Source organism: Cinclus cinclus, chromosome 8 (assembly GCF_963662255.1).
Source record: "Cinclus cinclus chromosome 8, bCinCin1.1, whole genome shotgun sequence".
Taxonomy (NCBI): Eukaryota; Metazoa; Chordata; class Aves; order Passeriformes; family Cinclidae; genus Cinclus; species Cinclus cinclus.
Genome location: NC_085053.1, coordinates 7,036,442 through 7,053,846, shown reverse-complemented (window position 1 = coordinate 7,053,846; position 17,405 = coordinate 7,036,442). Strand labels below are relative to the sequence as shown.

The 17,405-nt window shown below is 43.4% G+C and overlaps 1 protein-coding gene across 1 annotated transcript in view; it reads left to right on the top strand.

Moving 5' to 3' along the window:
• RGL1 (ral guanine nucleotide dissociation stimulator like 1) overlaps positions 1-17,397 on the top strand; it is a 53,280-nt gene extending 35,883 nt beyond the window's left edge. Inside the window, exons 6-18 of the mRNA XM_062497054.1 lie at positions 3,118-3,242; positions 3,887-4,102; positions 7,230-7,333; positions 8,394-8,478; positions 10,281-10,370; positions 11,615-11,701; positions 11,914-11,946; positions 12,628-12,749; positions 13,028-13,117; positions 14,380-14,563; positions 15,233-15,598; positions 16,674-16,788; positions 17,300-17,397. Of these exons, the coding sequence (XP_062353038.1) occupies positions 3,118-3,242; positions 3,887-4,102; positions 7,230-7,333; positions 8,394-8,478; positions 10,281-10,370; positions 11,615-11,701; positions 11,914-11,946; positions 12,628-12,749; positions 13,028-13,117; positions 14,380-14,563; positions 15,233-15,598; positions 16,674-16,788; positions 17,300-17,397 (1,715 nt within the window). The remainder of the gene's footprint in view (positions 1-3,117; positions 3,243-3,886; positions 4,103-7,229; positions 7,334-8,393; positions 8,479-10,280; positions 10,371-11,614; positions 11,702-11,913; positions 11,947-12,627; positions 12,750-13,027; positions 13,118-14,379; positions 14,564-15,232; positions 15,599-16,673; positions 16,789-17,299) is intronic.
• Positions 17,398-17,405: the final 8 nt, after the last annotated feature.

The window sequence follows — 17,405 nt, the reverse complement described above, 5'->3', positions numbered from 1 at the left end:
ATCCAAGGACAGAGGAAAATCTTACGTTATTGGGGGTCACAGTCTGCTGGAACAATAGCGAACTGTAGTCACACAAACCTGACACATCCCCATATCCTGGGCAGAAAGCTTCCTGTGGCAGAGCTGGGAAGTGGGGAGAGCTCACATAGGATGTGAATGAGAACTGGAATCAACTTCCAGCTTTGGTAGAGGGGTGGGAGGGAATAATTTATGCCATAAATGATAAAGGAAATGCCAGGAAAAAAAAAACACTTTCATTCCATGAAAGTAATGTCTGCCGGATGCTCCAGAAATACCATGTTAATGAATAATACTGTGAAATGCCAAAATAACTCAGTCATTAACAGAAAAAGAGCAATGTCCAGAGCCCAGGCCCTTACTGAGCACAGGTAAGGGAACAGGATGGCTAAGATGTCACTAGTGCTGACATTTCCTGGGCTGGCTTCCCCCAGCTCAAACCAGGAAAACTCATGAGAACTGTATTTGGGTTCATCTGTTCTTCAGGGTGAACAGAAGTTCCCAGCAGCCCTGCTTCTGTATTTGTTTCCTCAAGTGACAGCTGAAAATGTTCTTTTTTGAGTCACAGGTGGGCCAATAGGAATGATTTCTAAACATTTTCTAAATTGTGGCAGAATAGAGGTTGGTTATTAGAGTAAAATAAGAAGAGGACAATGAAATTAAGCTGTGGGGTCTGCAAAGAAGAATTTTAGGATTGCCTTACTTTTATCAGAGCTCTGTCTTTTTACATCTTCTTTCAAAATTCCTGATAGATCTTCTGCAATCGTTGTTGATGACTGCTGTCCCAAAGCATTCCTGCTGGGTTCTGAATTTTGAAATTTGGGCTCTAATCCTATTACCGTTGCTTTAATGAAGGGATGGGATTACAGTTATGCTAAAGATGATTTATTGCTCCGATTTACATCAGCCTCAAGGCGTGAGATTTCAAGAAGCAAGAATTCAGCCATAGTTCAAAAAGTAGTCATGAGTTTCTTCATTACAAGGCAATATATAACTTTTTAATCTAACAGAAGGTTGCTACAAAGTTTATTTTGCTTTTCTAACCTTTACTTAATTCTGCTGCACTGCATAAACTTTTAACCAATGAACAACTGTCACATGTACACACGTGTACTTCTATTATAACACTTGAACTCTTAGCTTACCCTATACAATTACATTACTACACTACAAACCCTTCACCATCTTATCTAATAGTTTCTTACTTACTTAAGGCATATTCTTACTTTCAACTGTAGAAACATAAGTTTATAATTTTTCTGCTTAATGTCTGTCTAACTCTACTTTTACATCAATCTAAGCTTCTTCCAAGGCTGTAAATCAAACACTTTGGTATCTGTGGAAGTTTCTATCTTTCCATTTCCCACATAATCCTAAAGCTTGATTTGGGTAATCAAACCTCTGTTCTGTGCTGCCATCAGCCATGCCAGTAGATTACACTGCAGTACCAGATAGAAGATAAAAGCTGCTTCTGGCCTCAATTCTTGCAGGTTGAGCAAGCAAAACAAGGAGAGACAGAGGCTGCAGGGTCAGGAGGGGCACGTGCTTGCTCTGCGTGCAGTCAGACTTTGAGAGGGCTGAGTGGATCAGAGGGTCCTAAGATAGTAAGATACATGAGTACAAGAGGATTCTAGCTTGCTGGAGAGTAGGGAAAAGAGTGCTTACACGTTTATGAAGGAGAAAAGGAGGGATTTAAAAAGAAGAGAAAAATTTACACTGTGCTTCAGGACCTTGTTTTAAGCATGTTGCAAGGTTTTGGGTAGGGCTGCAGCTCAGCAGTGAGGATTTTCAGTTGAATTTCAAGAACCAAAAGGAAAAGGAGGTTTTACAAAGTCAAAAGGAATGAGATTCTTGTAGCAGTCCAGTCCAAGTCCATTTAATTATGCAAATTGTTACAAAACAGCCACAGAAAAGTAGTGCTACAACAGAGATCTCCATTTACCCCACTGAGTTCTACCATTAAATTGTGCAATTCAAATGTACAGATGGAAATCGGCCTGTAGACATAATTTGTTACATCAAAACTGTAACAATTTATATTAGTGATTATGTTCTGTTAATTACTGGAGGAAGGAACAATGAAGTATTTTGAAGAATAATTATTCTCTATCACATTATCTGCTGTTGTTGCTTTAATGCTCTGCTTTAACTGGATATGAAGTCTTGCATAACACTCTTTGTTTCTGTAAATGAAATCTTACCACTAGTAAACTCAGTACTTCGCTTGTTAGTCTTCAACAAGTCCCTATTTTTTTCTCCCTCCTTATGGAGTTACTGTTGCCTTACAGTAAAAGGAATTAGGATCTGTATTCAAGGAGTTTCTTTTTGAGTTCCTCCTCTACCATGGGAAACAAGGGCATATTTCTTGGTGTTTGAACTTTTTGTTCCCAACTTCTGGGAGCCAAAAGGTGACATGGCAGCAGCTGTGGAACCCTTTCTGTTCTGCACTGGGTCAGCTCCCTCACTGAGGACAGTTCTGCTCTTTTCACCTCCTTTCTGCTGCCCAGTGGACATTTAGAAGAATCATTCAGCAGACTATTGTAGGTGCTCACTGTATTCTATTTCCTGGGAAAAAGTCCCTGAGAGAAGAAGGTAAAGGCTGCTGGAATAAACTATCTTCAATATAGCCCATGAAGCCACAAAGCATGCCAGGAAATCTGGTATCTTCTTTTATTTTTGGATAGAAGAGAATTCCTAATGCAGTATTTTGGGGGTATAACTGAAGCCTCATGCCTTTGTAGTTTGAAGGGTTTTTTTCAGATTATAAATACGAAAAGTAGAATAACAAAACTCTGCAATGTCAGTAAGGGATTTTTGATGGGGTGATGGTGATGTTTTTTCTTTCAGCAAAATAGTTAGCAAATGGGTCAAGCCATTTCTCTGCTAAGATTTGTTCTCTCTATTTCTTTTTATTCCACCTTTCCTTTGCCAATTTAATCTTCTGGTCATTTTTCTCACTCAAATGGCGCACTGGGGCCATTACATCAGGCTGGGCCCTTGGGGTGTTCTGCTGTAATACAGTGCTGTTGCAAAATAAACACCTGCTTTGATTCATTGTTTGCTGTATTAATTAACTGAGTTGTTTTCCATTCTGACCAGATGGGTTTTGTAGCACTTCCTCCAGTGACCTGGTTGATGGAGAGGAACTGGAAATCAGCAATCCAGAAGAATTCTCCTCTTTTCAAGACCATGTTGTGGCAGAACAGTTGACATACATGGATGTGGTATGTAGAGTGTTGCATATAGTATAACTTCATAAAAAGTAAGGTTTTTTTTAAGTTACATTGCTTTAAGTATATGGTTCCAGAACAGGACTTCTGCTGGGACACAGAATACAGCTCTGTGGTTATCCCAGCTGTTCCAGTCACTGGGATTTTTTCCTTTTGCCTTGTCATTTTGAAGGTGGTTTTTTTTTTTTTTTTTTGAGTGTGTGGGTTTTTTGTTTGTTTGTTTGCTGTTTTTTTTAATGTGTAGCCTCTTTTGCAGAAGTTATTGGCACTGAGAAATAGCATGTTTTAACTATATTACTGGCTTAAAGATGTGTAGGTACTCTGGACTGTAATGCTCAGATTTTGCTTTGTCAGTATCAATTCCCTTCTAAATATCATTATACTGAAAAATTATCTTGGTTATACAGCTGATATAGAGGTGTCCCTTATTTTCCCAGTATTGTTTAGTTGACAGTTCTTTTGGGGCATCAATCCTATACAGAGTATGCCAAAGTACATTTTAAACTAAGAGAGAACCAATACTTTATCTGAATCTAATATGGTACTTAAAGTTTGTCCTCTAAACCTGTATTTCTTCTTGTGGATAAAAGAGACTTAGGAGAAACCTGCTGGCTTACCACACCTCTGTTTCACTCTAGATGCTCTTCAGAAGAGTTGTGCCCTACCACTGTTTGGGATCCATCTGGTCTCAAAGGGATAAGAAGGAAAACAAGAACCTGGCTCCAACTGTCAGAGCCACCATCACTCAATTCAATGCAGTCACCAAATGTGTCATCAGCACTATCCTGGGGACCAGGGAGCTCAAAATCCAGCAGAGAGCCAAGATCATTGAGAAGTGGATTCATATTGCACATGTAAAGCATTTATTCTGTTTAATGTTTTTTGGGTGGGTGCCTTGGAGTGAAGGAGTTGGGAGAGGAGAAGGGGGTAGTACATAGTGGTCCCAGGCCATCTCAGCTCTAATTCTTTCTATTTTTAACTGATTTTTTGGTGATACCAAATGAATATTGCCCTTCCTCCCCTCAGTTCTTCCCCACCATGGAAATGGGGTTGATACATGCCAAAACTTTTTTAGCGAAGTCCGAATAACTGTTATCAGTAGCTCTTCCAATGTCCACTGATGGAGTCATTCCATCATGGGAGGCCACTGGCCTGGCAGGCAAGACTTCACCAGCATGTGGAATCACCTCCCTGTCCTCCATGTGCCTCAGCACAGCTTCCAAGAGGATCTTGTAGCAGATTCCACGTTTTTATTATGTTTTTCCTAATCTTTGCAAGAAGGGGTTTTTTTCCATGCCTGCTTTACATAACTCTAGTTTGCTAATTTCTTATGTTTTAATATTTTACTGTAACCTTCCCAATTCCCCTCAGAGCACTGGGCAGCTGGCAATAAATGGGACCATTTAAAACACTTCCATGTGGATGTGTATTGACTTGTAAGAATCACATGGATTCTTCTTGAGCTGTAGGGAACAGTCAGAAAAAGCTGAAGGCAGAGGTTTTCCAACCTTGGCAATTTCTGTGCTTCCAGAGGCAGCATTCAGTCCTGGCACCTGAACTCTGGCAACTGCATGGTTCAGGAAGCTGGTATGGGGAAGGTCTTGTACCTCTCCTGTGGCACTTAGATCTGCCTGTTTTTATCATCATCTGATAGATGTTTTATTGCCTGTGTGAAGAGGTTAGGAAGTTCAATTTCCAGTTTCTACATGCAGATCTGAGTCGCAGAGGGCACCAGCTAAAGGGGCCTTCTTCCTGGGGCAGGCTGGACAGAACTTTATCATCATCCCATGGCAGAAGGGAGGCCTGAGGAAGTCAGGAAAGGCATTGCCCTCATCCCACTCACTCCGTGGATGGAGAACTTTGTTCTACATCCCTGCTGATTCTGTGCTTCTCACTTTACTTAATTCATACCTTCTGTGTTTCTCCCTTTACTTAATTCATTAAATGTTCCAGTTGTAGCATGAAACAGATGAAAAATGTATGTGCTCACTCTGCAGAATAATGGCACATGTACAGCACATGTACATCTACTTAAGCTGCCCACTTCTGAAGAAAGCTGCTTGCTTTGTGCATGCAAATGAGTGTTTTGAATAGTTAGGTGCCTGAATGAGAAAATAATCCACTCATTAAACTACAGTTATTCACTGACAACTAAACTTACAGCATGGAGTTCCACATTTGTTGTATCTTCATGACTTTTGGACCCATTTTCTTGGTTCAGAAGATAATACTTTCTCTGCTGACAGCCCTCTGCTCCACCTAGATCTAAGATTCCTGAGCAGAGCAGTCAGTTTCACTCAAACAGTATTTTCTTTAAAAATAAAAAGTAAAAATGAAATCATTAATGTCCTGTTGTGCTTAAAATTTTTAAAATCAAAGCTGTTTCTGCACAGGATTCTTTCTGGTTTTCCTTCTGTGAAGGATGCAGCATGAAACAAAGTTATTAAAACCAGTCTTAAGAAGTCTTCTTACATGCAAATGAAAGCTTGCTCAAGTTTATTCTGCAGTCAATTGAATCACTGAGAACACTAAATCCAATATTAAATGAAATTCCTACTGTGCTCTAAATTATACAGTGTGCAGTTAAGTCAAGATGGTTCCAAATTGGATCTTCCAGTTCAAGCTCCTGTTACACTGGGAAGAAAGAAGAAAAGCTGATCATTTGTGCCTCTAAATTTCTGTTCTACCCAACCTGAATTTTAGGTTGAAGAAAAAGTTCTCATTCTTTAACATGTCAGTCTCTGGAGAAGAGCTGTTATGTGGCTTTTTTTGGCCCCAAACCATGCAAAAATAGCTTTCAGGTCTAGTGAGTCCTGCCCTATGATCTTGAACTTGGTCTTTATCTGACCCAAATGTCCACCTGCTTCAGGTGCTGTTGGCCCAGGCTCCCTGCTTAAGCCACACTTTGATAAATGCAGTCTCCTGATCAGCACAGTTTTTTGTAGGGAGAACTTGTACTCTCCTTAGCTGTTCAGTCACTTCTAATGCAACTCATTAGAGATGCATTAAACCAGAGATGCTGATATATGAAGGTCTGGCTTTTTCTTATGCTGAGGTTGCCTTACATTTGTTCTGTCCTACAAAGGAAATAAATCTTGTCTATTTTCACTGTAAGGATCCTTTACATAATAAGCATTATTAGGGTAAGAATCAGATTCCTAAAAATGTTGATAAGCAGAATTGGAGTTTGAATACATTCTTGTCTCCATGCAGCAGTCAGATTGACAGGTGTTTTGTCTGCTGGATTTGCATGTACAGACACCTGTGCTGAAGTTTGTGGTATCCAAGCTCTTGTTCTCGAGCCACCAAAAGATTGCCAGGAATCACAGACCAGACTTTCCCTCTTGCTGCCCTCTGCTTTATGAGGAATCTCTGCTACTTTTTTGAGTTTTTAATTATCCTTTTCCACCCAAGTCACAGACTAGCTGCATAAGAAATGTTCCATGAACCAGTCTCTGTTCAGATTTTATCCCAACTCTGAAAAAGCTGGGAAGGTTTTTCTCTTTAACAGTGTGCACATACTTGAATAACAGGTTATTCCTTTGCATGTCTTTATTTTTAATTGACATTGAAATGATTGAGGGTTTACATTTTAAACACCACATATAAAGAGGCAAAGCCTGGTTTTATCCCTAAGGGGTAAAAGGGATTGGTAACTGTAAAGAGCTTTTAAAGATGTATAACCTTTGTGCCTTTTGCCATGGCTTCATGGGCTCAGTTGCACTTTTATTTTTACTTGGAGAACTGGAAGCTGTGACACCACAAATACATGGAAGTGAGGAAAACAAGATCTAAATGCCAAAGCTTGTGAAATGTTTGGTGGCTGGAGTGGGCAGTGGTATTTTTGATGCTCAGTATTTGCACAGCTGCTGCTCAGCAGTGAGAATGTGTAGCAGGCATGACAGGACTCAGAGAGGAGCACTAAGGTCTGTGTAGTGCTGACATTTAATGCTCCTGTGTTTCCAACCGCTCCTTTCACAGGAATGTAGGATCCTGAAGAACTTTTCCTCCTTGAGGGCCATAATTTCAGCGCTGCAGTCCAACTCCATCTATCGGCTGAAGACCACCTGGATGTGTGTTTCAAAGTAAGCCTCACCCTCAGTTCCCAAGGGCCACAGGGCTCAGTGCTCCTTCTTTTCATCTCACTCTTCTGTTCTGTTCCTGCACTGACATGGGTCCTGTCAGAAAAACCTCCCATTCCTGGGAGGCTCAGACCCTTCCTGTGAGTTCCTCTTTCCTGTTGAGGAGAAAATCTGCTCTTGGGGATACTGGATTCTCTCCTTTTTAGCATATTGAGTCTTTCACAATCTTTCTAGAAGAACTATGGCACTGGCTTTTCTCCCAGCTCATGCTCACCACTCCCAGGTCACCACATTCTTTGCTTGTTTTCTTCTCACCCTTGAAGTTTGAGGAGATCCAGCTTGCTACAAATCCTCCCAACTCTTCTCCTGGTGTTGAGATTTATATAAAATATGTTTTCAAACAATAAAATCCAGTACTGAAGATAATATTTCTTCCAGGGGAGCACTTTACTGTGTTAATAATACTTACTGCCTGCCCCACAGAAGCCAGAAGTTGCTGTCTAGAAAAGATGGTGTTCTGCTCATTCAGTTTGGGGAAACCAGATTTCCTTGCCTTTGATAAATGAAAATGTCACTCTGCTAGGCAGTATCCTTCTGTATTTCCTCCCCACGGAAGTCGAATTTTCCTTCTGTTAACCTGTGTTTCTGATCAAAATATTGCCTATCTTGTGTTTATAGTGTTGGGCAAAAAACTATTCCTACACTTAAATGCTTCCAGCTTTCCAGAATGCATGGAATAGCGCAAAAATCAAGAACTTGGGTTCCCTCTCAGCTGTTTTTCTGTTGCTTTGTATCCCTGACCCATTCTCTCACTGCACAGACAGTTCAAAGGCCTGCCCAGGGGCAGCTGATGGTGATTCTTTGCTGTCAGATAAGGCCCAACTTTACCGGGATACCAGAATATCCCACCAAGGCTCCCAGGAGATGTGCAGCATCTCACTGGATGCATTTTGGTGCTGTTATCTTTTGTAAGTTGAACTGTTAATGACTGATGAGAAAGAAACTTGATTGGATTTTAGAGTGTTTGCTAATGACATTAATGATTTAATCTTCTCCTGTGCAGGGACATCCTACTGATGTATGAAGAGCTGTCTGAGATCTTCTCAGACCATGACAATTATCTGACAAGTAGGGAGCTGCTGATGAAGGTGAGAACCAGTGTGAATTTAAAACATGTGAGCTCAATGAAATCTAAGGTTTAACTCTTTTTGAAACCAGCTGCCAAAGCTCATCTCTTCCTCAAGGATCTTACATGGTGCTTTAGGGAAGAGCAGGCTGTAAAACCTGAACTTTTTGCTGGGCTGAGAGTTGATTTCCTTGTTCCTGCAAGAATCAGTAGCTTTTAGCCTGGATAGCTACAACCAGCAGCTTTTGGCAGCATGATCTGGGTGGACAGCAGCTCTTGCAGCCCCTCAGCCCATGAAGTCACTGGAACAATGCCACAGCTTCAGCTGAGGAATCAATCCAAAATGTTTATCCCACCATCCTGTACCTTTCTTAGAACTAGGAAGCAGAGCTGGGAATTTTGAAGGAACAGGCTTCCCACTCTGTGTGTGGCCAGATGGACAACAAAGCAGGCTCTGTGTGGAGCAACTTGACTTATGCACTCTCCTGGGTGAACCCCAGAAAGCTCAGGAGCCTGAAGAGGGTGAGGAAGAATGGCAGGGAAAGGTTATGTTCTGCAAAAACTAAGGAATGTTTGTGGCAGGTTTTTTTCTGTTTACATAAAAAAGTTCGTATAAACTTGCTAACTATTTCATTCTTTGGCAATTCTGTCCAGCTAGTCTGGCATTTGTCCCTCAGCCCCTTGCCTTAGGATTTGAAATACTGTTTTGCTCAGGAATGGTGGATGAACACATTCACATCTCTCAGTCTGTTTTGTCTGTCATCCATTTATCAACATCTGTAGGTAAATTTCATAGCAAATGAGACCATAATAAGCATAGAGGAAAAAGGTATGTTCAGAACAGCCTATTTAACTAAGTATTAAAAGACAAAACAACTCTAACTGAGCCCTAACCTCTGGCTCCCAGTAAATCACCCTCTAGCTGCCCTAAGCAAATCTGAAAAACATTTTGGAAGCAATGAGAGGAGTAAAATCCCACAGAATAACTAGAGCCTCTCCTTTACTTTTCATCTTGGACCATTTGGAGGATTAATATCCACTGAATCCTCAAAGACTTAGTTTTCCTTCACTATAAATAGCCCCTGTTAGGGAAGCCATGTTTGACTTTGCCTGTCCATCCTGCAAATCCAGGTGTCGAGCAAACAAAATATAACTGAAAACAGATGGGGTGGCATGGAGAGGGAGCAGTGTTCTCTCCTCCTGAACACTGATAATGATTTGTGACACATCTATGCAACCACTGGAAGAAACATGTAATTCCAACATCCCCTGTGCATCCAGGGAAATATCTCATCCATTCATAGAAAAGCTGGAGTTGTGGAGATGGAAACCTATTCCTTTAATTTCCTGCATGGTTTTGGATTAGTCTGTAAGCCACAGTCCCTGGATCTTGGCGTTGCAGTATAAGGAAAACAACAAAGCATTACATAAGATGTTTACTTGTAGCAGGCCTGATTAGGGAATTAATCAGAAATCCTGACATCAGGAGTGCTGGGATAGAGTATCTGGACACCTGAAGTATGTCTGAGCTTCTCTGATTTAAACTCCCAAGAGTTTTTCAGCAGCACTTGGCTTTGGCCAGAGCCGTTCTGCAGAAAAACTCCCTCACAATTCCCATAAATCTTGTGTGATTTTGTCCAAAATTCCCAAACAGCATCTGAGTCCCAGGAAATCAACATGTATGTAGACACAGACGTGTCTGCACAGCCAGTATCTTTTGCTGGCTTGTCTGGTTAAATGTATTTACTATTTTGTATGCATGTAGTTGTCAGTTTACCACTTGGATGCTCCATAAATTGCCCTTAATTCTCTTTCACCTCACAGGAAGCAACATCCAAATTTGCAAATCTGGACAGCAGTGAGAAAGAAAACCAGAAGAAGTCACAGAAGCGACTGCAACTTCAAAAAAACAAGGTATGGGGGTTTTTCCTCCCCTTTTGAAACTGGTAATATGATTAACCCTAATGGTCAATTCTTTAAGAAGCAAAATCTAGAATGGTCTTCACCAGAGAGAGTGAGTGAGGAAGGGATTGATGGATATAAACTTGTGGTTGTCACTTCCAGCTCTCTTGGTCCTACAAGAAAGAGTTCCATTATCTACTCTCATTACACTTTAGAGAGAAACACAATTTCCATATAGTAAAATATGTGCTGCTGCAAATACTGGAGTTTTTGTGATAAAGAAAACTATCTCTGGTAGAGCAGAAGTCTCATTTACTTTCAAACATGCTGATGAAGCTTCTGACATACCAGCTTGAAAATTGCAGAGGCTTCTACAGAAGCATTTTGTAAAATGTGTCTGGGTTCCAGCCTGCTGGTGAAAATGGTTTTTGTCTCAAAGCTGGCAAAGATTTAAAAGGACAGGAGGAGAGAAATCTGAAATAGGGGAGACAAAAGTGCTGAATATTTTGTATATATAAGTATATTTGTGTGTGTGCATACATATATATGTGTGCTGATTTTTGTCTGTGTATTTGTCTGACTGGAAAAAATACATCCAGATCCTTCTGGATGGTAGAAACAAGTGTTTCCTTTGCAAGTGTAGAGCCAACCTGAACTCTGCAAGTGCTGGCAGTCTAGAAGTTTAAAAGTTTAAAGTGTGAATAATTAGCATTAAAATGTAATGGATGGCTGGGAAAGATGGTCACTTCTTGGAGAGAAAAAAATGTGACTTGATTTGACTTCAGTATCACAAGATATAATCACATCATTAAGTTAAAATCCATGGTGGGGGGGATGAAGCAGAATCTGCTCACACAGGCTGGCCAGGACCATTCCCCAGCTCCTCCTCTTCCAGCAGGTGACAGAGGGACCCTGTCCCTGGGCCTCAGTGCTTCTCCCAAAGGCAAGGTTTCCTGGAGAACCCACTGTTGGGAATCAGTGGTGGCAATACTGTAATACAAAATCTGTATGTAATACAAAATACTGTAATATCACCAGTGGGTGATACCTGTGAGAGCATCCTGGTCTCACTGGAATTGGATTTAAATTCTAGATTATCTAATGAAAATTATGTAATAAAAGACAACCCAGTTTTAAGACTGATGCTTGGTTAAGCAGATTACTTTAATTTCATTTTCTTACACAGCAGTGTTCTGGAACTGTAATTATTCTCCTTTTCCAGTTAATTAATTGAGCATTGCTCTGCTCACTTGCAGGGAGTGATGCAAGGCACGGTCCCTTATCTTGGCACCTTCCTGACTGATCTCATCATGCTGGACACTGCCCTTCAGGACTATGTTGAGGTAACTTGGGGCAATTTTTTGGAACCCTAAATACCCTCCCTGCCTTCCCAACTGAGTTTACTGATTTCTGTATGCTGTCCTTCTGCAGGTCTTAAAAAAGAAAAGGGAAACAGCATGTAGTGTTATTAACTAGAACGTGTGTGAATTTTTGTGCATTTATCTCAGGGTACAAGTCTGGCTCTTCTCTGATCCCTTCTCTTTCCTTCCAACAGGGTGGCCTGATCAATTTTGAGAAGAGAAGAAGGGTAGGTTGAATGTTCTGTGACTTTTGGTGTATTGATACCCTCTGGGCAAGGGCATTTATCTTTAGCAGCTGAATCAGACCTGGTGGTCGGAGACCTTTGCTTTCCAGAACACACAGTTAGTAAATATCTTCCTTCTCCTGCAGGGAACTCTTTATAGGTAAAAGGCTGCAGAGAGAAAACCAGCTTCAGAGAGAAATAAATGCTGTCAGTCTCTCCTTTCAGCCTTGTTGGCCAGAGATAAGTAGTGTCCTGTAGGAGTAAAGTTCCTGCGGTTACTTTGGGCTGAATGAAGTCAGGCCAAATCTCCATCCTGGGACTTGGCTGAGATGGAGCCATTTCCTCCCCTTAGCTGCTCAATAACTTGCCCTAAACAATGCTGAGTGATTCTGGCAAAGTCTGTGTACAGGTGCAGTTACAGAAGAGCAGCACACTCTCGTCACGTGCCTTAAGGGTAGCATTTTACTTTCCTCTGGAGCAAGTGTAAGGGCACATCATGGATCCCACAGTAAAAAGCCCACCTTTATTGTTAGAAAACTGATTCTTGAAATAGTTGCTCAACTGAAACTGAACTTCACATCAAGCTAAATTTGTCCTGGATCCCATGTCATGTGTTTTTAGAGTATGAATGACTATAATCTTATTTTCTAATTAGACTCTCTACTCGATGATTTATTTTCTTAGGAGTTTGAAGTCATTGCCCAAATCAAGCTCCTGCAATCTTCATGCAACAGCTATTGCCTGATACCAGACCAAAAATTCATCCAGTGGTTCAGGAGGCAGCGACACTTAACGGAGGAGGAGAGGTAGGTCCTCAGTGCAGCTGGAAAACCTCTGTTCACCCCCCACGCTCACCTGGGCAGTCAGGGCAGGGACATACAAATACAGGAGACCACTAGTTTTAAAACCTATTATAAGGAGGTGAAATATCCCTCTTTGTGGCACTGTAACCTTCTGTGAGGCAAGAATAACTGAAGGATTGTGGGATATCTTGAATGCTGCTGCTGTGAGATGTACAACTAAATCATTGTACAACTAAATAACATTGTCTGCAAACCTTCACCTGCTGGTCTCTGCCCTGCAGTTACAAACTCTCACGTGAGGCTGAAGCAGCTGCTGATACCAACATCCTGTCTCCAAAATCCCAGAAAAGCATGGTGAAGAGGATCAGCACGTGAGTATGATGGGGCAGAGGGGTTTTGGGGTGGGAATATGGACCTGGGTAAGTCAAACAAGCAGTGCTCTTTTAATCGGCTGCAGAACCTGGCTAGGGATCCACAACCCTGCATTGCTTTAAGGAGAAATGCAGCTTGTGGCTGAAGCTGTCCCTTTGTGTTGCTAGAAACAGTCATGAGGATTATTAAAGATAGAAGAGACTAGATAGAATTAAGAATCTTTCCTATGGTGTCAAAAAAGGAACCATTTTAGTGCTGAATTATAACTCAGTACCTATTGTGTGATAACTTCACTGAATGCAGCAGGAAAACAGAGTAAGTGAGCATAAAGTCTGGTCTATTATTAGTCTGAATTGCTACAGATATGCAAAAAGTTCCTTGCAGGATTTTAATATAAAAACTAAGGTTAGCAAAAAGGTATTTGATAGTGGAAACAATCTGCCTTCCAACTGGAGAAAAAAAAACAAAACAAAAAAGAACACTCATGGAGACCCAGTCCAATTTAGTGTAATACCACAAAGATTCAGACAGTAGTGGGTAGAGGACAGGGCCATGCAGGTGGACATGGGAAACAAGAGGCTAACAGGAATGCAGGGAAAACTGCATGGAATAAAGCAGAGCTCAAAGACCCAAGTAAAAATATCTTCACTCTAAATGTGTTTTGCAAATGAATACTGTAGAAAAGCAGTGAGTGACACCTCTCTAAGCCATATTAAATCATTAACTGCATGCTGATGCTCCCTGCTTCTCCTCTTGGTGGGTCAGACCAGCTTGTTTCCTTTGACATTCCTTTCAAGTCACTTGACCTGCATTTACAAATGAGTCTTGGAGAGGGAGCATCTTTAATTTACACTTCATAATCTCCTTATTGTGTGCGTCTCCAGCCTTCTAGAGAGAACTTGGTATCTGTGGCACCGTTGCAGAGGATAGGAATTGGCAGCAGGATGAATTTGCCCTTTGAAGCCCTTTTTTCTATTAAATGAGCCTGAAAATGTGAAGAGGCTGAAGGGGAGTGTTGTTCTAGTGGAGCATGAGCTGGTTGTGAGCTTGCAGCTGTGGGCACTCTGGGTCAGAAAGGTGTTGTGTTAGCCTGTATCAAAGCCTCTGGACAAACTGCATGAACACCACAGAGAAAATGAAAACAACAGGCCACTCCAGAGAGGAAAAAACTCCAGAATGTAAGAGTTCTGAACCAAGGGACGGCTTTGCTTAGCCCAGCTCTTGTTTACTGGCTTTTATGCTTTCTTTCTTTCTGTACTAGACTTTTTCTGGGCACTGATGTGTTCACCCCACCCAAAGAACAACCCCTGAAGAGCTCTCCTGTAGGAGGGAGCTCCGGGGAAAGCACGGATTCAGCCAGTGTTTCATCGTGTGAGTTTAATCACTCTGAAACTGAGGATGTGTGCATGACTCCCGTCTCTAGCCCTGAGGACCCTCTGAAAAAGGTACAGCTGAGGCCTCTGCATGCTGCAGGCAGGCCCAAGACACATGTCCAAGGCTCTTGGCCTTGACTAAGAGCATTGCTTTTAGTGAAATGGAGAGAGAAATGTGTAAAAATGGAAGTAATCCAGTCAGGGCTCTTGCACAATGTTCTGCATTGTCCCTTCCTTACAGTGGGTTTGTTCCTGTCAGGAAGCTTTTGAGCAAGGTAGAGTGAGAGAAAGGCAAACGCTGGGCAGGGGAAGGAAGGGTGCGGTTTCAAGGGGAATGCCAGAGAGGGAGGGGTGTGTGTATTTGCAGCTGTGTAAAGGCTCTCACCTGGAGCAGGAGTGCCTGTGACACCCCTCTGCTCCTTCCCAGCCGGTCCCAGTTCCTGGCTGGCTGCCTACAGCCTCATGCTGTCCCTTGGATCTGCTGCCACCTCCTGGGCTGCTCGCACTGCAAAGCCAGAGCAACCCCAACAGAACAGGAATTGCCATTACAATGCTGTCATCAGTCAAGTGAAGTTCAGTTTTCCTGGAGGCGAGGAATGCACCTGCCAGCACGCTGGGCAGAGTGTGGGTGACCGAGGTTTTGTCTGTGCCTTCTGCTTTCTCCCATTCCTCTGGCACAATGACACACCCAGACACATCAAATGTCCCCTTTGTGACAGCAGTTTCCTTTCTGTTGTGCAGATCTCTGGCTACCCCTTATCCTCCTGCTCTCCTGACTCTTCCATGAGCACACCTTCCTCAGGGGTGTCATCTTTACCCTCATTTCTGCTGGCCTCCAACGACGACAAGAGCTCTGTGGGCTCTGACAAGGGCTATGACTCCGACAAGGGCTCCGTCAGTTCTGACAAGGGCTCCAGCTCCAGCAAGGGCTCCATCTTTGATCCTGGCTCGGGCTCGGACAGCGGCTCCAACCCCACCAGGGACTCGGGCTCAGTGCCAGGCAGTGCCCCCAGGGTGCTGCCCGTGTACAATCGGCAGAGCGAGGGCTCCTGCATCATCCGGGTCAGCATGGACGGCCTCCATGACAGCGTCTACAAGAGCATCCTGGTGAGTGGCACAGCTCTGGGCTCTGCACGTGTGTCCCTGGGGGTGTGACTGAACCTACCACTGTGCTTTGAGAACACTCCTTCACTGAGCTGCCTCATCAAACCTGGCTGAAAGGGAAAATGGCACAGGATGCCACATGGAATGTGTGGAGCCTGGTAGGAATGAGATGTTTGAAAACAGCTTTAGGGAAGCTTCTGGTCTGGAAATTGAAGTTTGTGTTTTATCAAGAAGCTCCAGGTGAAGCACTGTGGGCACACGCACACTCAAGTTTTGACATAAGGTGGTACGTTTTTCCCTGGAGCAACTTTCCCCAGTAGCTGGTTTCTGGAAACAGGGAGCTGCAGGGGAGGGAGCTGACATGCCCTTTAATTCTGTGGCTTCTCCCCATGACGAAGGGAGAATCTCCCTCCTCTTGCCAGACCAGCAGCCCCAGAATTCAGGCATTTCCCTCTCTGCTTATTCCACAGACAGATCCCAGCAGTGCCACTGGTGCTGGAACATGGGTGACGTGGCTTAGCTCAGCTGGGGAAATCCTCAGGGCCTGCTGGAGGGAAACAAATGGGGGGTAGTTCTCAGCACCTTTAGTTCCTGATTTTAATGGTCTCCCTTCCGCAAATCCAGCAAGTTGTTCCCTGAGGGCCTGATGGATTGGCTCCTGGTGAGACTACAGGAGGCTCTGGAGCAGCCCTGTTTCTGCTCCAGATGCACTTCCACAGCACACTGCAAACCCACCTACAAGAAAGGCAGACTTTGCAGGATGTCCAAGGAAGTGCTTAGTGCAGGAACCTGCAAACAGCAGCTGGGGCTGGTGAGAATGAAGTCTCTCAAAGGGAGCAGACACTGGGAGTTACTGCTGTCTTTACTAGTATGGTAGCTGGCAGCTTGAACTGAAAAGCCACCACCTCCAAATGTCATAAATACTAAGTTTAGTGTCTTTCAGCACCTGCCCCTTTGTTACTGACGTGTTTTTTCAGTTTTCTGACATCTCTTCTAAGAACAAGCAGTCAGGTTTTCACTAACTGCTAAATCACGAGAGTGAAGGAGAAGACTCTTTCACTGCACCTTATCTTTCCAGATAACCAACCAAGACAGAATCCCTGATGTCACCCAGCGAGCCTTGCTGAAGCACAACCTCGAGCCTGATGCAGCTGAAGATTATGAGCTTGTGCAGGTCATCTCTGAGGACAAAGGTAGGGAAGCAGAACTCTGCTGCTGCCTGGAAAATTCTGTTGGATTTCAGAGGGAAGAGTAAAATGGGAAGCATTAGAAATGCTGTTGACAGGTCACAGCAGCCAGTGAGAACCCCCTGCCTGCTCAGGGGTGGTTTCTGTCAGCACAGCCCCCTTCCCACAGGCAGAGCCAGCTCCTGGGCTGCCAGGCTGACTTTGTGTGTGCCTTGCAGCCATAACAGAGTGACCACAGGATCTTGGGTGGGTGGGGTTTCTGCCTCCCAGGGACCAGGCCCTTGGATCCCACCCATCATCAGCCTTCTCCCAGAGAGTCTGCCAGGGCCTCTGCCAGGCTGAGCATAGTCTGGGCCTGGCCTCCCCTCCTGCCCTGCTCCTTTTCCTGCAGGAAGCTGTTCCCCATGCTGCTCTGGCAGAACAGGGAGACTGCCCTGCTCCTGCTCCCTGTCCTCTCTCAGCTTTTCTGCTGCTGTGCACTCCTCCCCACTAATGCTGCTCTGGCCCTGTTCTGCAGAGCTGGTGTTCCCCCGTGATGCCAACGTGTTCTATGGCATGAACAGCCACGTGAACTTCGACTTCGTCCTGCGGAAGAAGGCAGAGCTGCTTGGCTGAGGCTGCAC